The sequence below is a fragment of the Acinonyx jubatus genome, chromosome B2 (genome assembly GCF_027475565.1).
Source record: "Acinonyx jubatus isolate Ajub_Pintada_27869175 chromosome B2, VMU_Ajub_asm_v1.0, whole genome shotgun sequence".
Taxonomy (NCBI): domain Eukaryota; kingdom Metazoa; phylum Chordata; class Mammalia; order Carnivora; family Felidae; genus Acinonyx; species Acinonyx jubatus.
In genome coordinates, this window is record NC_069385.1 from 144,186,281 (window position 1) to 144,209,692 (window position 23,412).

The 23,412-nt window shown below is 45.6% G+C and overlaps 1 protein-coding gene across 3 annotated transcripts in view; it reads right to left on the reverse strand.

Moving 5' to 3' along the window:
* Nucleotides 1-23,412, reverse strand: part of DCDC2 (doublecortin domain containing 2) — a 168,174-nt gene that overhangs the window by 80,918 nt on the left and 63,844 nt on the right. For all 3 annotated transcript variants that reach the window (XM_027040411.2, XM_053223208.1, XM_053223207.1), the window contains exon 8: nt 23,109-23,271. In XM_027040411.2, the coding sequence (XP_026896212.1) occupies nt 23,109-23,271 (163 nt within the window). The remainder of the gene's footprint in view (nt 1-23,108; nt 23,272-23,412) is intronic.

Below are 23,412 nucleotides of genomic sequence, written 5' to 3' on the forward strand. Positions count from 1 at the left end.
TCAAGGCAAAGGGAAAGGATACAGAATTTTCAAGAAACTGTACAGCATCAACTAGATTATCCACATGGAGGAAAACTAACTTTGCCTCCTACATCACAACATACACAAAAGTCAATGCCAGACAGAATGTAGCTTTAACGTTAGAAGGTTAACAATTGAGCTTGCAAAAGAAAACATAGAGGTCCTCGGGATATGCAAAGATTTTTTTTTAACAAGAAGACACTAACACTAAAGAAAAAAAATGAATGGATTAGACTTTTTCAAAATTACAGATTTCTGTTCTACAAGAGAAATCATTGAATCCACCCAATGGCAGAAGGTATTTTTGATACCCATATTCAACAAATGAGTCAAATATAAATAACTCTTGCACGTCAGTATGAATAAAGGCAGACAATGCAACAGAAAAATGGACGTAAGAGTTGAAGGGAAACTTTACTAAAAAACATATCAAAATGGCCAAAAGATGTATGAAAAGGCAGTCAACTTCATTAGTCATCAGGAAAATGCAAGCTAAAATTGCAATGAAATACCACTACTCATCTACTGGAATGGCTACAATTTTTTTTTTTAACTGACAATCATGCAAGTTAGGGAGGCCGTGTAGCAAGCAGAATTCTCACACACCATTAGCGTGGACATGAACTGGTTACAACCACTTTGGCACGCTATTTGGCAATAGCTACTGAAAATGAAATGTACACCTCATGTGACCCAGCAATTCAACGGAAGTACTTACATATGTGCACCCACAGATAAATAGAAAAATATTTATAGGAGCACTGCTCTCTAAGGCCCCAAACCGGGAAGACACAAAAAGCTATCAACCACGGAACCCGTAAACAGTGCCACATAACACCACGGAATATCACACTGCAACGAGGGCAATTATTGTTAAGTGCAACAAAATGAATGAATCTCACAAATGTACCTTTGAATGAAAGCCATGCATAAATGGTTACAATATAGTATATAATTCCATTTTGAAAAGTTCAAGAACAAGAAAAACTCATCTATGATGAGAGAATTCAGGATAATGGTCTTCTTCAAGGAGGGATCCTTGCAGGATAGAGGGGGTGGGGTTTCCATGTTGCTAGTCATGGTAAAATGGGAAGTGTTTGGTCTTTGTCCCCGGTTCCTGACACAGAGCTCCTAATATCCTTGTAATTGATGAGAGTGATGAGAGTTAAGAGGGGTGTGTTTTGTTCTAATCAGGTGACTCTTGACAGACACCTAGACTTCAGGAGGGAGGCAGATCAACAGAAAGACCAAGCCTTGATTAAAAGTTTGGAACTTTCAATTGAAGGATGAATGGATAAAGATGACGTGGAATACACACACACACACACACACACACACACACACACACACACACACACACTGGAATATTACTCGGCAATCAAAAAACTGAAATCTTGTCATTTCCAACAACGTGGATGGAACTAGAGTGTATTATGCTAAGTGAAATAAGTCAGTAAGACAAATATTATATGATTTCACTCATGTGCCGAATTTAAGACACAAAACAGATGAACATAAGGGAAGGGAAGGGAAAATAAGATACAAACAGAGAGGGAGACAAACCATAAGAGACAAATACAAAGAACAAACTGAGGGTTTCTTGTGGGGTGTTCAGTGTGGGGATGGGCTAGATGGGTGATGGGCATTAAGGAGGACACTTGTTGGGATGAGCACTAGGTGTTGTATGTAAGTGATGAATCACTAAATTCTATTCCTGAAATCATTATTATACTATATGCTAATTGGCTTTAAATTTAAAAATACATAAATACATAAATAACTAGTATCTTTAGGAAAAAAAGGAAGTAGCTTTCTGAGCCAGAGAGAAGAACATGAGGAAAGATACAGAGAAGTGGAAATACAGAGTCACGCAGGGGCCATTTGTAGTCAGGCTAGAATGGGACATAGTCACAAAATCACCTTCTCTGAGGAAGCTCTACTGGGGAAAGGCTTACCTCACCATGAGGGCCAGCTCAGAGGCCCTCAGGTGAGCTGGGTGATAGACCCTCTACCAACACTCCCAAGAGGCCATGTACTCCTAAAAACGGGCAGGGTCTAGACCTGGGTTTGATTTCTAACTCTGCCACTTAACACCTGTGTGACCTTAGGTAGTGCCGTTAGGTATTCAGTTAGCTGTCTCAGGCTCAGGATCCAAGTGTAAATAGTACCTTTCCTGTGTACCCCCACAGGACTGGCATGGACATGAGGAAAAACAGCGGACACAGAATAGCACTGGCAAATGCTTTCCAGTAGTCAGCTATCTCATCATGTACGTGAATCAGCCCCAGGAAATGCTATTAACATCTCATTGCCACGACACAGCAGATCCCTGAGGCCAGGGATCACGTCTTCTTCAGGAATGGGAACACAGGACATGATTCTTTCTTTAAAGGTACTTGATGGATGAATAAAGCTCAGAGTCCTCCAACTAGGTAATAAAATTAATCTCCTAACTACACTGAAGAAAAAAAAAGGTGTGGAACTCTCAGGGGCACCTGGGTGGCTCAGTCAGTTAAGCGTCCAACTCTTGATTTCAGCTCAGGTCATAATCACCTCACGGTCCATGAGATCAAGCCCCACATCGGGCTCTGTGCTGACTGCGCGGAGCCTGCTTGGGATTCTCTGGATCCTCTGTCTCCCTCTCTGTGCCCCTCTCCCCCCCACTCTCTCTCTCAAAAATAAATAAATGTTAAAAGAAAATTTAAAAAAACGTTTGTAGCCCTATCTCCCAACCTCCAAGGAAGGGAGGTGGGCTGGGAACTGAGTTACTCATCAGTGACCAGGGGTTTAATCGATCATGCCTACATCGTGTAACCTCCACAAACATCCCTAAGTGACAATACTGTCACAGCACTGTGTGGTGACAGACAGTAGCTCCAGCTGCAGTGAACACAGCACAATGTGCAGAGAAGTTGAATCGCTATGTTTCACGCCTGAAACTAATGCAATATTGTGTATCCACTCTACTTAAAAAAAAAAAAAAAAAGTTTAATGGCAGGAATGCAAACTGGTGCAGCTGCTCCGGAAAGCAGTGTGGAGGTTCCTCAAAAATTTAAAAGTAGAACTACCCTACGACCTAGCAATCACATTACTAGGTATTTATCCAAAGGATACAGGAGTGCTGACTCATAGGGCCACATGCACCCCAACAGCAACACTACCGACAAGAGCCAAAGTATGGAAAGTGCCCCAACGTCCGTCAACTGATGAATGGATAAAGAAGATGTGGTTTATATACACAATAGAATACTACTCGGCAATGAGAAAGAATGAAATCCTGCCATTTGCAACAACGTGGATGGAACTCGAGGGTATTATGCTGAGTGAAATAAGTCAGTCAGAGAAAGATATCATATGATTTCACTCATGTGGAATTTGAGAAACTAAACAGAAGACCATGGGGGAAGGGATGGAAAAATAAGATACAAACAGAGAGGGAGGCAAACCGTAAGAGGCTCTTGAATACACAGAACAAACAGGGTTGATGGGGTGGGGGGGTTGGGGAAAATGGGTGATGGGCACTAAGGAGGGCACTTGTTGGGACCAGAACTGGGTGTTGTATGTAAGTGATGAATCCCAGAAATCTACTCCTGAAGCCAAGACTACAGTGTATGTCAGCTAACTTGACAATGAATTTTTTAAAAAATGTTTTAAACCCTAAATGACAGGGTTTGGAGAGCTTCTAGGTTGGTAAATACAACAAAATGCTGGCAAAGTGTCACATAAAGAGGGGCAAGCTCTATGCGCTTCCCCTAAGTATCTCTTCCAGATGCTGTTCTAGAGTTGTACCCTTTATAACAAACCTGCATTGGTAAGTAAAGTACTTTTCCTTTTTTTTGAAGCTTACTTATTTTGAGAGAGAGACAGAGTACACACACACACACACACACACACACACACACACACACACACACGTGTGAGCGTGGGGGGTGGCGGGGGGCAGAGAGAGAGGGAGAGAGAGAATCCCAAGCAGGCTTCTTACTGTCAGCACAGAGCCTGACACATGGGCTTGATCTCATGAACTATAAAATCATGACCTGAGCCGCCGAAGTCAAGAGTCGGGTGCTTAACCACTAAATCGACTGAGGCACCCAGGCACCCCAGAAAAGTACTTTTCTGAGGTCTGTGAGTCGTTCTAGCAAGATAACAAATGGGAGTGAGGCGGGTTTCAAAATCCCTGACTTTGTACCACGTAGGACAGGAGTGAGAGTACCCTGGGGTTGGATGTCTGCAGCCGGCATCTGAAATGAGGGCTGTCTGGTGGGGTGGAGCCCAGCACTGACTCTGGAAGGCAGTACCACAATGGGACCGAACTGTGGGACACCCAGTTGGTGATGGAAAAATGGTGCTGGGAAAGCCACCGGGTACCAGGTGTCGAGAAGAAAAGACAACCTCACACTGGCAACATTCTATTTCCCGAGCCAGATGCTGGCTACCCAGGTCTGCTCAACTTGTCCAGGTTCACCGAGATGTGTACTTATGATCTGAGCACTCTTCTGTACGTGCACGTGAATACAAAGTTTATGTTTAAAAGGCATGTCTGTGTTAGGGGCGCCTGGGTGGCTCAGTCGGTTGTGTCCGACTTCTGCTCAGGTCATGATCTCGTGGTTCAAATGTTCGAGCCCTGCATCGGGCCCTGTGCTGACAGCTCAGAGCCTGGAGCCTGCTTCAGATGATGTGTCTTCCTCTCTCTGCCCCTCCTCTGCTCGTGTGCAGTCTCTCTCTCAAAAACAAATAAAACATTTTTTAAAATTTAAGGAAAAACATGCCCACGTTGTATGTGTGTATCTGTGGGGCCCTTTGCCCTTAAGGTAGGTAGTTGGATGCTCACGTACAGAGAAGAATCTCCAGGAGTGCCTGGGTGGCTCAGTCAGTTCGGTGTCCCATTTTGGCTCAGGTCATGATCTCGCGATCCGTGGGTTCAAGCCCCACATTGGACTCGGTGCTGACAGCCCAGAGCCTGGAGCCTGCTTTGGATTCTGTGTCTCCCTCTCCCTGCTCTCCCCCACTCGTACTCTGTCTCTCTCTCTCAAAATTAAATAAATATTTTTAAAAATTTTAGATAAGGATCTCCAAAAATTAGGATATTTCTGCTGGTTAAAGTCTAAGAGAATAGAGCCCAAGAGAAAAATAAATAGAGCAGAGGGAGTGGCCCAAGCCTGTGTGTGGACAGGAGAGGGGTTCATCAAGAGACTGAGCGTACAGCCTTTGTAAAATTTTGTTGGGGGCTGGGGGGCACCATTTAAAGTTATGCTCCATCACTTAATGCAGGAAATTAGAAATGTAAATAATCTTTAGTCCAAAGTGGCTTTTAAATCCTCTAATAATGGAAAATCCGATAGCCTGTAGACAGCATTACACAAAGAATAATTTCACATTATAAATTGAAGAAAATTCATCAACTCTGGTTTTAACAGCCTCTTTTTTCTTGTTTTTGTTTTTTTTTAGTGGCATCTTCTTGGGGCTGTTCTCTTAACAGCACAGGGCACCAATTCAGGGGCCATTCAACCCTGAAAAATGTGATTTTTTTTTTAATTATAGCAAGATAAATTTTTCAGTTTTCCACACACAGAGCCATATATTGTACCTAAGCACTAATATTGATTTCTGAAGTCAAGGAAGCAGTCTTGTCTCCAGCGTATTACTTCACCTTGAATTTGAGTAACACGCCTCCACCTCCAGGGCTATAGATGTGTTTTGCCTCACCAGGGCGGCAGGCTCAGACCCTGCTTACCGCCACGCCACTGTGAAACATTTGATTAGCAATCTGATTTCATCAAGCTAAGAAATATCATCAATAACTGCAATGCCCAAGTTCAAATAAAAGCCCAGCAAAAAAAAAAAATCACACAACGTTCAGAAAATTCAGGCATTCTCTCATCCAGCTTCACAGAGAACTAACTCCATGTGAGAAACCAGACCACACCATGAGCTCACAAAGATGAGTAAGGCGATGGTGAGGAGGGCCCTGGCTGTCAAACCATTCACAGGCCAGCAGAGAAGAAGGCCACGAGGACAGAAGGTTCTGCTGTGATGTGACAATGGCATGGCAGGAAGATTTTACAGAAGAGAAGATCCCACAGGGAGTCCCCGGGAGAACACAGATGATGGGCAACTGGAAGGACATTCTAGGCACATACAAAGGGACTTGGAAAAGGCTCATACAATCAAACTCTAAAAAATTCTCTATGGGCAGTGGAAGAGGAGATTGGAAGAGAGGCTGTGAAGGCCATAAACTTCCAAAGGAATCCCGTCAGAAGAGTTTCTGTGTCTCAAGGGCACCCATCTGGCAGAACTGTGAAGGGCCGTCGAGGAGGGAGCTCAGGAGACCATCTAGAAGGCTGCAGTCGTCTGCGTGGAAAATAAGGGGCTGGAATGGAATGGGGAGGAAGGCTTGGTTCCAGAGATTATGAGAAGGTAGAACCAATGTCAGTTGGTCCTGACTGGATAGAGAGGGCGAGGAACATGGAAAAATCTAGGTGGACTCTAAGTCAACAGGATTAAAATGATGAGAGGGGTAATAACAGGAAGGGCATTAGAAAGGAATGGGCAGCGCAGGAGGCAGACTAACGCCATCTTGGACAAATCACCATGGTGACCATGAAGCCTTCCTGGGACATGTCTTTCTGGGACTTGAAGTCTTCTTGAGCACAGCCCCCACCCCCAGCCCCCAACACATACATTCTTTCTGTCTAACCACACCCTCAAGTACAATTGGGGCACAACGCCCTCCATCTGCACTGGATGGAGATAGGACCACTGTGAGTCTCCAACATCTCCTCTAGGCAGTCCTCCTGTGTGCTCCCAGCCTCCAAGGCTATAAAAGCAGGTCTCACAGGAGGTGGGGTCACCCAAGATACGCTTCTGTCCCTAAGTCCCTTTAATAAGCCATTTCTCCTCAAACTGGATTTGTCAGCCTTTTCCTTTGGTCTTCAGACTCCTTGGGCTTTTGGGGGCTATTTTGTGTAGACCTCCCTTCCACAGAACAGGCGGGGACCACTCCTGCCCTGAATTATCACTGCAAACTGACAGACTGTAACTGCTCCCTTGGACCCCCACCCACACACATGGATTACCCCAGGGTTCTGGCTTGAGGATACCCTGAGACAGAGAATGCAGGGAAAACTAAGCAACTAAACAAATAAAGGCAATTCAGGGTTTGGATAAGATTTTGTTTAACACGTGTGATGGGGGGGCGGTGCAGAGGGAGAGGGGTGCTGTGGGGAAATCAAGGGTACACATTTCAAGTTCAGGGGCACCTGGGCAGCTCAGTCAGTTAAGCATCCGACTCCTGATCTTGGCTCAGGTGACAATCTCAAGATTTGTGAGTTCGAGCCTCATGTCGGGCCTGTGCTGACAGCAGGGAGCCTGCTTGGGATTCTCTCTCTCCTCTCTCTGCCCCTTCTGCTCGTTCACCCTCTCTCTCACTCTCTCATTCTCTTTCTCAAAATAAATAAATAAATAAATAAACAAACAAACAAACTTAAAAAAAAAAAAAAAGAAATTTGAAGTCAAGTTGGCCCTTGCAGAACACAGGTTCAAACTGCATCGGGACCACTTATATGCAGACTTTTGTTTTTGATAAACACTGTACAGTACTGTATAAATATTTTCTCTTCCTTATGATTTTAATAACCTTTTCCTTTCTCAGGCTTACTTTATTGTAGGAATACAGTATACAATGCGTATACAAAACATGTGTTGACTGACTCTTCATGTTACTGGTAAGGGTTCCAATCAACAGTAGGCTACTGGTGAAGGTTTTAGGGAGTCCAAAGTTCTCGGATTTTCAACTACAGTCCCAGACCCTGCACTGTTCAAGGGTCTAATACAGATGGAAATATGGGCCTTGACGTAAGAAAAGTGGTTGAGCCTGCAAACAATTTCCTATGTCATGTCCGTAAGGTTGCCGTGGACCGTGTGTGAAGGGCCTTTTAGTGAGAGATTCGTGATAGTGAAAAATTAAAGCCTCCTAGTCACTTTTAAGGGAAAGTCACAATTTTTTCATTGTTTGAGCTGGGGTGGGGAGGTTGGTGCGGGAAGCAATGGCCTTTAGCATAAACAATGATGTTCACTGTCACTATTATGATGTTTAAGAAAAGTACACAGGAACTGAAAGGATATAAAAATAACATTGTAAGATTAAACCATCAAGGAAGGAAAAGCCTCCCACCACCAATCAAACAACATGACAGCAATTTTCCACCATCCACTAAACCAATTCCTGAACAATCCCTCCTCTTCCTTGTTCATATTAAGTTACTATTCTAATTTGGAAGATTAATTAACATTTAGCTACTCTGGTTTTAAAATGCACTAGAGATTTAAATTTTTTTTTTAACGTTTATTTATTTTTGAGACAGAGAGAGACAGAGCATGAACAGGGGAGGGTCGGAGAGAGGGAGGAACAGAATCAGAAACAGGCTCCAGGCTCTGAGCGGTCAGCACAGAGCCCGTCGAGGGGCTCGAACTCACGGACCGCGAGATCATGACCTGAGCCGAAGTCGGCCGCTTAACCGACTGAGCCACCCAGGCACCCCAAAATGCACTAGAGATTTAAATGCCAAACTCAGTCCTTTTTTTTTGCCCCCCTCAAATTCTCTGTCCAGAACTTCTTCTCTCAAATAAATATCAACTCCCAACTTCAGTGACTAGATTCAGCCCCCCTCCCCAGTTCTCGAAGCCTTTGACATGGACTCTGTCCCGCCACATCTTACTGTGACCTAGACATGCTTCTGAGTCTCCAACCCTGTTTTATTTTAAAGATGTTATGTTTAAGTAATCTCTACACCTAACGCGGACCTTGAGCTCACCACCCTGAGGTCAAGAGTCACTTGTTCCGCTGACTGAGCTGGCCAGGCGCCTCCTCTCCAACCCTATGTTAACCTTCCTGAAGAGAAAATCATGTTTTCCCCCATGATTACGCCTCTCCTCCAGGACACCACTCACCAACGCTGATTGTACAACAGAGCAGAGAAAGATTAACTTCAGAAGCTTACTGGAGTGAAGGAGAATGAATGTTGAATGTCATTTTTAGTTTTGTTTTTAATTTTATTAGAAAAAATGACGTTGTCTGCCCAGCTGACCCTTTTCCTCTCTCCCCCCTGCTACTCCTCTCTGACCCTACTGACCTTCATCACGCTTCAAACACACAGCTCTGGGCATCAGCCTGGAGCGGCGACTGGGTCTCGGAAGGGAGAGGGAGGGAAGCAGTAAGGCAGACTTCCCAGGGCAGCGTGTGTGAACTAGGGGTGTCCTGGCTCCCCGGCTCCAGGCTCCCAGATTCCAAGTACCCAAGCCCCTCACTTCTGACTCGAAGACCAGGCCAAATAAAGTCACATCTCCTTACACAGACATCGCCTCTTTAGGCACTTGCTACTTTACACAAGTGCTTCCTCCCTCATTTTCGTGAATGCTCCATCATCATTAAAAAACGCGAAATAACCATAATCATGCTTCTAAATGATAACCTTGGGGTGGCCCTGGGAATAAAGTCCAAGGAGAGTTTGACTGTCCTCCAAACTAAATTTCTAAAAGTCAAACCAAAAAACCTGCCTCACCAATGAAAAACTGCCTTATACCCACCTAGTGACCGAAGAAAATTTATTCCTCTGTCCCTTCTGTCTGAGACTTGCTGAGAAAATAAAAATCCCTAAAGGGTGAACCTGTCCATCTAAAGGTTACCAAGTGCTGGACAAGTGAGATCTCTGGAACTCGGTTTTAGGTAGCAAAACTTACCAAATTGAAAGTGTGATAAATCCCCAGCATACTAGGTCAGAAAGCATCTGAAAAAAATCTGAAGACCGTCTATCAGCAATGGTGCCCGTCGGTTCCTTTGTTTCTGTCCCACATGGTCACACTTCTTGTCTCCCAGAGCAGTGATAGCCCACAGCACTCACTCCAAAATTAGAGGGAATTACTGAGAACCTTGGTACCAGTGAGGGGTAAATGGTGGTTTTCTTCTTGTAATGAAGAAAATCAGCCATTGTCTCCTTTTGCTCCTAATACATTCTTGGGCTAGTCCGACATGGGAACTTTGAGCTGGATCTTTCTGGTAGTTTTACAGTCAGAGAGGGGTGGTCATTCATATTCAGATGGCAGCGTTTACACCTCTTACGGAAAACAATTTCAGGATTCTCGACTCCCATCTCCTTCATATCCCTCATTAAGTACAGTTTGAATCAATTCTCTTGCTACTATTTTTTGGTGTTCATTTTTTGGTGTTCAATTACTGTGCATAATGACTCCGTCTCTGTTTTCGATCTGAGATGGCAGTGCTTTTTCTCTTGTACCGGTGCTGTGCAAACAGGTTAAGGACACCGCACCGGGAACCTTGTAGGGAAGACACCGCACTGCTCTGCGTCGGGCTTTGCGCCTTCTGCTTGGTCTTAGCTTCACGTAAAACCTACACAGAAATCTCTCCAACACACTTAGGCTCTAGACAACCACAAAGTCTGATGAAGGCCGTTGCAATCATGGGAACAACTCTAGACTGGAGGGCACAGGACCTTGGCTCACATGCTGTGACACCCTGAAACTAAATCTCATTTATTAAACGCCTTCTGGCTTGCTGCAGACTGTGGGATACTGAATCTCTCCATACTTAATCTGCAGGTCTGTCGAATGGAAATGAGGATTTCCGTCTGCAAACACCACCCACCCCTCAGTGTTTGCTCCGTAAGACGAGCAAGCTAATTAGCGGTGCAAGCGCCATACAGGTGTCTGTTCCTTCCTACTTCTTCCCACCCTCTTTCTGAACTTGCCAAGGTCTCCCCGTCTCTTCTAGGTCCTTGGGGTCCCCCCCGAGAGGGACCTCTGCACGCGGAGTCTTTCCATTTCCCGCTGAACCATGCACACCTTCACCGGCTGCCAAACGGGTCCCTTTAATCTCAGCTCCTCGTGAGCAAATTCCCCAAAAGTTAATGACACATCCATCTACCCAGGCCAGTATGCTCCGTGCCCCCTTGGGCCCCACTTAGACTCTCACCCCCTCCCACGCGACCTCAGGTCACATTCATTCTGTCTCCTACATATTTCTCAAGACTGTCTCCTCTGTCCACCATCAGAGACCATCAAGTGTGACATTTTCCTGCTCCCAGTCCACGGCAGGCCTTCTAGAAGATTCCCATACCTCCAGGAAATCCTCCTCTTGCCCTGCTTTCATCCTCTCGGCCCAACCCGGGAGTCTGCTGCACTTAAGTGAGAAGTTCCCATATACTTCCAGGCCTTTCTACCTCAAGTTTCTGACTTTGCCTGAGCCCTTTCTCGGCCACAGAAGCTCGTTCAGCCTGAGTGTGGACAGGTCAGAGCACCAGGAGTCAGTCTTCCAAGGACCACCATCAACCAATGAAGGACAGGAATTAGCAGACAGACATCTCAGCGTCCTTACCCCTGCACCGACAATTCTGAGATGTGTTTCATACACTCTCTGTGGCAGGACTGAGCCCTAATTGCCCACAAAGGCCCCTATTTAAGAGTGACACCCCCCCCCCCTTATAAACTCTCCTCTCTTCCATAAGACCTGCCCATGCTTTCTGTGAAAACCTCCCAAATGACCTACTTGCAGTCAAGTCCATTTCTTAGATCCCCATCTAGCAAGCAAAGTTTTGGGGAAATCCAGATAAACAGGAATGAGAATGACATCAGATTTCCTAACAGCCACAGTGGAAGTAAAATGGCAGTGTAGAAATACATTCAGAACTCTGAGTGAAAAGGATCTCCAACCAAGAATTCTACATCCGTCCAAACAAAAAATTAAATGTGAGAGTATAATGAAGACTTTCTCAGACACGCTGAATGTAAAACTGTCATATAGTAAGAAATACACTTTGGGGTGGAGGCGTCTGGGTGGCTCAGTCGGCTGAGCATCCGACTTCTGATTTCCACTCAGGTTATGATCCCAGGGATTGAGCCCCACATCAGGCTCCACCCTGAGCACAGAGCCTGCTTGGGATTCTCTCTCTCTCTCTCTCTCTCTCTCTCTGTCTCTCTCTCTCTCTCTCTCTCTCTCCTCCTCCTCTCCCCCCCGCCCCCTTCCCCACTCATGTACGTGTGTATATGTATGCGTGTGTGCACTCTCTCTCAAATAAAATAAATGTCTAAAAAAATACACTTTGGGCTTGTCCATGGTTCCTGGAACAGAGCTCCTAAAATGCTTGTTAATTTCCTAAGTGATAAAGAGGAATGTGACCACCTTTTAATATTTGGTTTTTTGTCCTCAAATAGCTCCTGTTCCTAAAACAGCTCCAGAGCAAAAGTGACAAAGTGTCTTGCTATTCATAACAAGCCCTTCCAACCACATCTGACTTTAAGCTACTCAGGTGACTTTCAGAAAGCTCTTGCGGGCAGGGGCCCCTTGCTGGGGAACCAACCGCGTGATTACAGGGCTGCAAACTTTCTGTCCCATCCCCTACCCCCACACCTCCAGGGAGGGCAGATGGGCTGGAGGTTGAGGTCATTGCTAATGGCGATGGCTGACACAATCATGCCTGCATAATAAAACCTCTATTTAAAAGAACCCCACACAAAGGGGTTTGGAGAGCTCCCAAATGGTGAACCACGGAGGTACCAGAACGGCACAGAAGCCCCACACGCACTCCCTCACACCTTGCCCTGTGCATCTCTTCTATCTGGCTGTTTCTGAGTCGTACCCTTTACAATAAACCAGTGAGCTGGTAGGTAAACCATTTTCCTGAGTTCCGCGGGCTTCCCTAGCAAACCGTCAAACCCACAGAAGGGTCACGGGAACCTCCAGTCTACAGCCGGACTTGAATCAGGCATGGGATGTCCCTTCTTTGACCCTGGAGCCACCATCCTGGTCAGTGAGGGTGTGGCACCCTCTCCACCACGGCCACGAAATCACATTAAATTCCGTCGTAATCAGTAAGGGAAGCGAACATGGTGAGGCACGGTGTGAAACAACAGCAGCCTGGCCCCTGCTCCCAACTCCTCCATCTGTCTGAACACGAGCGCTTTTGAAAGCGTGCTGTCGATTTTATTTTCCCATCGCTAGTAAATATCACTGGCCCTATGTGCACACATGCCATTGTGAACTCACACTCGATGGGACAGCAGACGATAGCAATGAGGAGCTCAGGATCCAGGGTTTCCTGCCGTGACATGAGGTCACGCAGGCCCCCAGACGGCATCCTACAACAGACCCAACAGCGGGTCCGAGCCTCCACCCGTGGGCTGCTTGTGTGGTCGCATGCAAACTTCTTAACCCTTCGGCGTTTTGGCTCCTTTATCAGTACAATGGGGATGACGGTAATAATAATGGCACTTGTGTCACGAGGCTGATCGTAAGATTAATGAGACTGCAAACCTGAAGCGCTCAGTCCTGTCCCTGGCGCAGAGTAAACACTCAGAAAACCTGAGCCGCCTACGTTAGCTCTTGCTCCCATCAGAACCACACCAAGAGAAGGTGTCTCATTGACTCCTCCTCAGAAATCCTCTTCTGCCCTGCAACGGGTGACAACACTGCCTGTCTGAGCACCCCCGTGCTCCCCATGTTGTGCCCTGGAGAGCAATCCTGCCACCAGATGTGCTCCCCTACGGCATCCAAAGTCAGAAGAAGGGCTCTGTGGAATCCTGTAGCCAAGACGACGGCTCAAGTCTGTATAATCCAACGTCTCCCGAATTGATATTTGGGCTTGGAACTCCTACTACAAGAAGCGTCGGTTAGGAGCCCAGTTCATGGGCTCCTGAACTGTTCCATGGAACCCACTTTACGAAGTGACAGTAACTTCCCTGGGTAAAAGCCCCTACCTTAAAGTCACCCAGAAGCTCCAGGCGATGAGAGGAGTCATGACGCGGTGGGCTGCATCACCAAGGCTACAGGAGCTGTCTTCGACGATCTGGGTGGAGGACGCCTGCTTCTCACCGCGGCACAGGCACCCTCCATAAAATGCCTGCCCCTTTAGGACGGTACCTTTACCATTAAGCACAATAAAGCCTGGGATAAAGCCAGCTGCAATCAGTGCAAAGGTGACAGACGTGTGCTTTTAACTTGGGCGGGGGGTACCTGCCAGCTTTGCTCCCCATGGAAAGCGGCTTTTGGTACAGCATTTTAAAAGGAAGGATGGGGCACCTGGGTAGCTCAGTCGATTAAGCGTCCAACTCTTGATTTCAGGTCAGGTCATGATCTCCCCGTTTGTGAGTTTGAGCCCCACAATGGGCTCTGTGCTGACAGTGCAGAGCCTGCTTGGGATTCTCCTTCTCCCTCGGCCTCTCCCCTGCCCACTCACTCTTTCTCAAAATAAATAAACTTAAAAAAGATAAAGTTTTTTAAAGGAGGACACCTTGCCCAATTTCACAGAAACAATTTGGTATCACCATCCGGCTGTATAAAATAAGACTAAATGAGGGGCGACCAGGTGGCTCAGTCGGTTGAGCGCCCAACTTCAGCTCAGGTCATGATCTCGCAGTTTGTTGCTTTGAGCCCCACGTCAGGCTCTGTGCTGACAGCTCAGAGCCTGGAGCCTGCTTCAGATTCTGTGTCTCCCTCCCCCTTTGCCCTCCCCCGCTCACACTCTCTCAAAAATAAACATTAAAAAAAATTTTTTAAAAAGACTAAATGGATAGCTTTAAACCTACAGAGCTCAAAAGTACTTTGTAGGCATTTGCTGTTTATCCTTGTCCCCATGGTGATGGCATGCTACGTGGTGATTTGCAACACAGGCTATGTCTTATTTCGAAAACCAGAAGGGTAACTGAAAGCATAAAAATAGAGTTCAGGGGCGCCTGGGTGGCTCAGTGGGTTGAGCGTCCGACTTTAGCTCAGGTCACGATCTCGCAGTATGTGAGTTCGAGCCCCGCATCGGGCTCTGTGCTGACTGCTCGGAGCCTGGAGCCTGTTTCAGATCCTGTGTCTCCCTCTCTCTCTGACCCTCCCCCGTTCATGCTCTGTCTCTCTCTGTCTCAAAAGTAAATAAATGTTAAAAAAAAATTTTTTTTTAAAAATAGAGTTCATACATAAAACAGGCCACATTGTACAAAGGAGTCCCAGTGTATTATGGGAGTGGAGAAAGGTCCCTCCCCCATCTTGTGGTACCAAGTAGTATTCAGCCACTGTTCCAGTCACCGTACTAAACGCATTTATGCAAAAACGCTATCTTCAACGTGGACAAGATGGATACAGAGGCTTAATACCAAGACGGAAAAGCACATCAATGCATAGGACATAAACATATTCTGGCATTTACTAGTGGTAAGTGGAGCTTGGTCACTGAAAGGGAGAAGGGAATTGCTTCTACTCTGTCGAGAGCAATTTCCTGGTACAGGTATAATTATGGCTCCTGGAAGAAAACGTGCTAGTGCTGAGCAGTTAGCACAGAGGACAGGGAATACACAGTATTCTTGGAAAGGGGGCGGGGCTCCTCAGGCAGGGTGTTCACGAAACCCGGTGAAGGAAACTCACATGCTAAGAAGGGCATGGGTTGCAAGAGTTTAAGTCCCAGAAACCAACTAAAAATTTAAGTAATAATAATAATAATAATAATAATAATATTTGGTCATCTGATACATAAACTAGAGGTCAGCTTCAAAGGGTTCCCAAACCCCGAAGAAGTAGGTCTGAACGTGGTGGGGAAGACCCACCATCACACCATGTTGCTAAAAATCTCGTTAATAATAACTCGCTCCTCCCACCCACAAAACAACAAGGGCTCCAATCAGTCACTCCCATTTACAAAGGGGATGTGAAATACTGAGGAATGGAAGTGAAGAAAGGTGGGAATCCCTCACATTCTCTCAGGTAAGCTTCAAGGTCAACTGCCATCCACGCACACTCTCACCACCAAATGGAAGGGAGACCAGTCAGAGCCCCTCCGCACTGAAGCCCCCTCACTCTTCCCCCTAGACTCACGGGGCATCATGGTCCCACACATAACCCCACAGGTACGCCCGCCTTTCAGCCAGCAGTGGGTCAGCGTGGCAATTTCCAGAAATCTCTGGGCATTGGTAAGACTCTTTGACTCTGGGCAAATGGGCTTCTCCTCTTCTTCTCCCATTTGTAAAACTAGGGACATGCCATTGATTTAATTTTGAGGATTTGTAGATGAAGCTTGTAAAATACCAGGTTAAAATCTACTACTGAGATTTTCAGAAGTGTGGGTGTCAGAACTGGGCCATTAATCAGGGTTTGGAACATGTAGGCTTTGATTGCAATAGTTACCACGGATGTAGGCATAATGGACACACACACACACACACACACACACACACACACACACACACAACTAACACTAAGTGTTGCTCTGGGTGCTTGTCTGTGCCTCACAGGAAACTGGAGGCTGAGGAGTTGCTGATGTCCTCGAGGACCAGGCCCTTCCTGGTCTTGCCTCATTACACACTAGCAGAAGAAATGGGGAGCTGGGAAAAGCAGTGGCTGTTTCCTCTCCCCCCGCCTTCCCTGTCACCCCCAGCGATCAGCACAGACATTCCTGACAGGAGGCCTGCCCCCAGCCAAGCCCCAGTCTGGGCCCTACCACAGACTTGTGATGAAACGCCCAGAAGGGGTAACCCAGTTGTAGCTTCTTCTGGAAAAGCAGGAGTCTCTTGTGTGCCAGAAGTTCACCATTGGTGCAGACCCACATCTTCTCTAGAGCAGGCTTACAGAAACGTTCACAGCTAACTCTGGAGGTAGCGGAATCAAGGAAATACTGTGAATCTGCTGGGCCAAGAAGAAATGAGCCCTGCTTACAATAAAGGGCGGCATCTACGAGAAGGGAGGTTGGTAAGCCAAAGCCTGAAGCTAGGGGGAAAAGTAAAGATGAGGCAATCCCAACACCCTCCTCTTCAAAGAGGATCAGATAATAAAAGCACCTAATCCCAGGCCTCAGTGTGCGCCCCCCAAAATTTGCATTCTTCCTCAGACCCCACACCCCGTTAGCTGGATCCCTGCCCTCACCCTCTTTGGCGGACGCCAGAAATTTGACCGAGGACAGTTCTCTGTGCTTCAGCAGCAGGGTAACATGGGTCCCTGGCATCCTGAAACGGATCTCCAAGCTCGCCTTCCCACTAGACACGTTAGTGCACACGGCAGGGAACCTGCACACACACAGGAGTCTGGAGCGAGAAATAAAGTGCATTACGGGTTATACACAACTTGGTGGAGTAAAATCTTCCAAAGGTTTGGAAACATCTATGCAGCTCAAGAGCTTATAGACTCTTCCTCGTGAAAACAAAAAAGTAACTTCACACCCCATCCCTGGGCTACAAAAAAAAGAAAACAGTCCCCAAAAGAGGTTTCCTACAGAGGCCTCAACCCTCCATGGGCTGTGAAAGAATGCTTCTCTCAGGGTGATTCTCCTTCCAGTGTATAAGGTGTGTAAGAAAGCAGGAAATTAAGTGGCTCAGTCAGTTGAACGTCTGACTTTGGCTCAGGTCATGATCTTGTGGTTTGTGAGTTCAAACCCCACGTTGGGCTCTGTGCTGACAGCTCAGAGCCTGGAACCTGCTTTGGATTCTGTGTCTCCCCCTCTCTCTCTGCCTCTCCCCTGCTCACACACTCTCTCTCTCTCTCTCTCAAAAATAAACATTAAAAAGAAAGAAAGCAGGATATGAAAAGATTCTTTTTTAAAATGATTCTCCTCTCCAAGACAAAACATCTTCCTGGTATTCAGCCAGCCTCGAATTTTCCAATCTCTCAGTACTAAGGGGAACAGCAAAATGTACACTCCCAAACTAGTTTTTATTAGAATTTGGGGCCCAAAACAAGACTTCCAAGAAATTACCAAAATCCTCTCTGTGCTAGAATTCCGTCGGACAACAGGCCATCCCAACGAGGGTCACTGAAATGTGGAGAAGGCTTGCTTTACACATTTTTATCACAGGAGTACTGGACGTAGTAAACTTTGATCCGGATCCCACAGTCCACACTGTCCGCGAGGTAAGTCACGGTCAGCGAGGGAATGAAAAGCCTGCGTTTCCCCGTCACAAGGGGAGTGGACAGAGCCAGACACCAAGCAATCCTGAATCTTAGCGCAGCTTCTTAAACATGACCGGCGCCCTGTTTCGCAAACTCACCCTGGCGCCTTCTCACGTGCGTTTTTCAAATACACGATCCCCCACAGAGGGTGAGGCTTGGTGGGGGGGGCGCATTCGGAAATGTGCTTCCTGTCCCATCTCCAAAGCTCCCTGTGACGGGGAGCCACCACGCAAGTGCCAGAGCTCGTTCATCAGCTGGACCAAAGCTCAAGTTCCCATGCCCCGGGATCAGACCGTGAGGACGACGGACCGACCGCACGAACGCTGCGTGCTCCGGTCAACACAGCAAGCCGTGTGCAGGTTGTAGCTGTTAGAAAACTCAGGAGTGTGACCGCTCGAGGGCAGTCAGCCAGCAAGGTCGTGACATTCACACATCTCCTCCCGGCCCCGCACCTGCTCCCTATCATGCATCAGGAGTCCACACGGCAAGTTCCTTAGGAATGATCACCAAACGATGCTGGGAATAAGCCAGGAGCTGCATCAAGGAAGATACGAGAGAGAGACAGAGAGAGAGAGAGAGTGTGTGTGTGTCAGGAGCTACATCAAGGAAGATACGAGTGTGCGTGTGTGTGTGTGTGTGTGTGCGCGCGCAAACAGAATCAAACATCCTTTGAAGGAAACAAGAAGTCTGGCTTTTGCTTACATTTTAAAACTCTGCTTTAAAAAAAGTGTTTATGATTGTCAATACCACATAAGCCACAGCAACACAGACCAGGCTATTTTCTCTGCAGCCTGTCCGAGATTTCTAAGGAGCCCTAAATTCACTATACTTCCTGTTCCAATGGTTCTAAAGACGGTATTTTTTCTCACGCAGAAAGTATTAAAAATACCAATGAATATCATCAATCCCAAAATACTATTTTCAAAACAATCATCATTACTACTTTGCTCATGGTGGAAAGTGTAGCTAGTTAACAGCCTCTAAAACGCATCTCAAGGCACTGCAAATCAAGTGGAAAGTGTAAGGAAATCACGCCGGCCAGTTAAGCTCGTATTTAAATGCAGCACTAAAAATGCATTTCACACCCAACTTCATCAATCACCAACCAATCTTAGTTTGCATCTTGGCTACCAAAAGAAAATGGGATTTGTTTCCCTGAAGAAATATGTCACAGCTCTGCTTGAATTATTAAGCTTTACTATTACGGAAAGAAACACAGTCAGAAAGAAAAAAGAGAGAGAGAGAGAGAGAGAGAGAGAGGGAGAAAGAAAAGCAAAAGACCTAAAATTAGAGGCAGATTGCCATCTACAGACAGACATTAGCACTGCTCATTCATACAGCATCAGAAACCTGAGCATCAGTAAATACCAACAGTAAAAGACAACACGTATGACTACAGTCTTAATCACAATGAAAATCAAGACAGCCTACCAAGTCTCTTTTTTGAAACTAACATGAGAATAGAATATAGGTGACCATCACTGGATCAAAAATTTGCACAATTTAACATATGATAGGAGAGGAACTAGACATTGATCCTCGCTCTAAAACGTAACACTTTGAAAGAAAACTGAGTCAATTACTTAATTCCAAATTTAAAATACCGCTAAGTAGGGGGAAAAATGTTTCATCTCTAACATCAAAATCTCGCTTGCGTGTTTTACTCGGTATTTATATATACTACAGAAGGATCACCACAGTAAGTGTAGTTAACATCTGTCACCATATGCAGTTACAAAAAAAAAAAAAAAAACACTTTTTCTCGTAATGAGGACTTTTCATATCTACTCTCTCAGCAACTTTCAAATATGCAACATGGCATTAAATTCTTGCATTTTGCACTCATCTTGACTCACCACATACCTTCCCGTACATTTTGCTTACCGTGCCTCTTGCTTTTACTTTTCTAAAGAGTAAGAGCCCCCTTGGGATAGGACTATCCAAAGGCTTGGTTCTAACTACTAGGATAAATGACATTAAAGCAAAAAGCCATAGCAATAAAAAATGAATATGAAAGTTGACTTAAGGAATCAAAAAAAGAGAGAGAGATTGACTACTATAACCTGGAAAATTCTGATAGCCAAAGACATCTGGAGGGAGATCTGATAGGGGGAAATGGCTCAACTTTCAAAAGCATGGACTTGATGCTAATATCCTTATGCCTGTCAAGGGATGATTTAATCTAGTGAACTGCACAAAATCTTTTTTTTTTTTTCATTTTCCCTGGAAAAAATTGTTTTGGGAAGCCAAGATTCATCTTCCAGGTTACATGTTCTATCAAGATGAAAAGACACAAAATGCTTCATCTCAATTCTTATATACGCTTATATGTACTGAAGAAACTTAAACGGATCACGTAAGTTTCTTACTGGGAAAAAAATCCACTCCTCAAAACCGTCTCTTGACAGACACGAGCCATCGTTCCATGGAACAATGAGATCTGGCGGTTAGAAACCTATGGTCCACACGTTGTAACATGTCCCTGGAACACACACACTTACCATGGGCAATTATCTAAAACACCAGCCAGGCTCTCCAAACACAGGAGAACAACCATGGGTTTCTACCTTCTCTTGGCACTTTAAAAAGAAACGACGCGCTTCAACGTTCAACGGGTTATTTTCATCCCCATGCCGATACGGCTATTGCTGGAAACCGCAAATTTCTACCAAAGCAAAAATCCTGATCATCTAACTTTTTAATAAAGGTCACTTTCCAGTGAAAGAGGGAACTGTTGACACAGACTTGTGATTCCAGGTCTCCCCACAGAAGAGAAACAAGGTAAAAGTTCCCTTTCTTCTTAGAAACAACTACTAAATTGAAAGACGTTAAATGGATATACATCGGGTGGCTCAGTTGATTAAGCGTCTGACTTCAGCTCAGGTCACGATCTCGCAGTTTGTGGGTTTGAGTTCCGCGTCAGGCTCTGTGCTCACAGCTCAGAACCTGGAGCCTGCTTGGGATTCCGTGTCTCTCTCTCTCTCTCTCTCTCTCTCTCTCTCTCTCTCTCTGCCCCTCCCCTACTCGTGCTCTGTCTCTCGGTCTCAAAAATAAATAAACATTAAAAATATTTAAAATAACATAAAAATAGACGTATGTTAGAGGGAGGAACTGGGATTTTTCACAGGCTAAGAAGAGCCTCTGAGAAAATAAGCAAGTAACATTTTCCAAAAGCCTTTAGTAAAAAATATCTGTGAAAGTTTAAAAGAGGTCCTACTTCATCATGGGTTTCAAAGTATTACAGAGACTGATCTATGTTGGGATGTCCAACATTCATTCCCCAATATTTACTGTCTCCTATCAGATCTGTGCCTGGTGTTAGGAATAAAAACAAGACAACTGGTAGGAAGACACAGCACAGGGGGCTTCACCATCTAGTGTAATGACTGACATAAAGCCTCTTATTTTTAATGCTCATGAACATGGAATGCCATGTTCTTGTAGACTAGCTTTGTTTGGTGCCTGCCATCAAGCACACATTCACTAAACATTTGTTGACTATGTTTTACCTTGGCCTCCCCTGTTTCATAGCCACCAAAAGGGATAATACAAACTTAAAACAAAAGCAAACTTTAAAGCAAGATCCTTTTTTTTCTTTTTTTTTTTTTAAGTAAGCATCACACCCAGTGTGAAGCCCAATGTGGGACTTGAACTCACGACCCTGAGATCAAGACCTGAGCTGAGATCAAGAGGTCGATGCTTGGGGCACCTGGGTAGTTCATTCAGTTGGGTGTCTGACTTTGGCTTAGGTCGTGATCACACGGTGTGAGTTCAAACCCGGCATCAGGCTCCTCGCTGACGCGCACAGCCTGCTTGGGATTCTCTCTCTCTCCCGTGTTCTCTGCCCCTCCCCCACCCTCAGAATAAATAAATAAACTTAAAAAAAAAAAAAAGAGTCAGATGCTTCACTAAGTCACCCAGGTGCCCCTAACACAAAACCTTATCACGAACCCACATTTTGTAGATAGCTGATGGGGCCCCCAAAAGTTAAGTGACTTGGCCGAGGTCCATAGCAGAACTGTAACCAGAATCTAGGACTCCCCGTCCCCAGCTGGTCTTCTGTCACCGAAACCTTAAAGAGGTCAAGCCCCCTCCATTGTCTCCTCTGTCACTGGCTCACTCAGGCAGCCTGTTTCTTTAGTCTCATGCGGCTTCCCGACAACTCTTCCACCACGGGGACCACATCGTGTGGACCCCTATAAGTTCCCGTGTCCCCTCAGCTGTGGGGCCCACGTTAGCCGGAATTCTAATGTGACTCTGCGTGTCGACCTCAAAATAAGCTGAAGCTCCCAGGTGGAAGACAGAGCGCTGGCCAGGAACTCGAAACCATGGCCCATCCCTCGTCTTTCTGGGTGCCCAGCCCGGCCCCTTGCGGGCATGTGAGTGGATCCCGGGGTGAGTGGGGAGCAGTGGCCCGGCCAGCCCTCCATGCCCGCAGGCTCACCCCACTGACACTATGCATGGGATGAGGCCAAAAAGAGCCCACCTTCCCAAAACCACCGTGAAAGTTCACAATCTGACTGCACAAATTTCGTACCGATGAAAATTTTTTTAGAATTATTTTTTAGAAATTTTTTAGAATTATTTTATTTTTGAATTACTTATTGTTTTAGAATTTATTTTAGAATTATTTCTGTATCTGCTAATGCAAGATACAGAACCAGTTTGGGTACATACTGTCTACTGGCAAAGTTTTGTAGTATCCTCCTGGGTATCAGTAAAATTAGTAAAACATCTTTTCGGAGAAAGGAAGCTGTGACTGACAGTAACTCATGATCGATGTGGACGAGGGTTGTAGACACACGAGAGAGAGACCAATGTCAACAGTAGTTGGTCAAAACGTCAATCAAGCCCTTTCAACAGAAGAAAAGGATGACAAAATTTACCTTTTTCTTTGATATAAGACCACCACAAGAAATATTTTATCTCAGAACCCGTGTCCTTGTACACGACCTCTAACTATAAACAGAAACTTAGCAGGAAAAACAGAAGAATCTTGTACACAAAAAGATTCTTCCTTGGAAAACTCTCCCACGTGATGGTCAGGAGTATCTTCTGCGGGTCCAGAGAAACAGATCTATTTAAGAATCAAAATCGTATCATAGCCTTGAGAGGATAAACAATAAAAACAATGTAATAGCAGGAAGGACAAACTTACCGCTGTCTGGAACTATCTGTGGTGAATTCTTTAACTTTACATTTTGTTTCCCTTTTTTGGGTTTTTCCAAATTCACTTCTTCTTTTTTCCCTTTCCTCTTCGGGGGCTGAGGGGATGTGTTGTCGCTGGATCCAACTGTTGACTTGGACTGACGATCATTTCCCTAAGTGGCAAAAGATTAGAGACCCTTACCATTGGCTAACGAAATCCCAAAGCAACTCCTAGTCCATACGAGTCATTAACCAGCAGTAAACGGGGCAGGGGCAGGGGCGGGAGACGAATGGATTCTGCTGAGTCCCCGCTC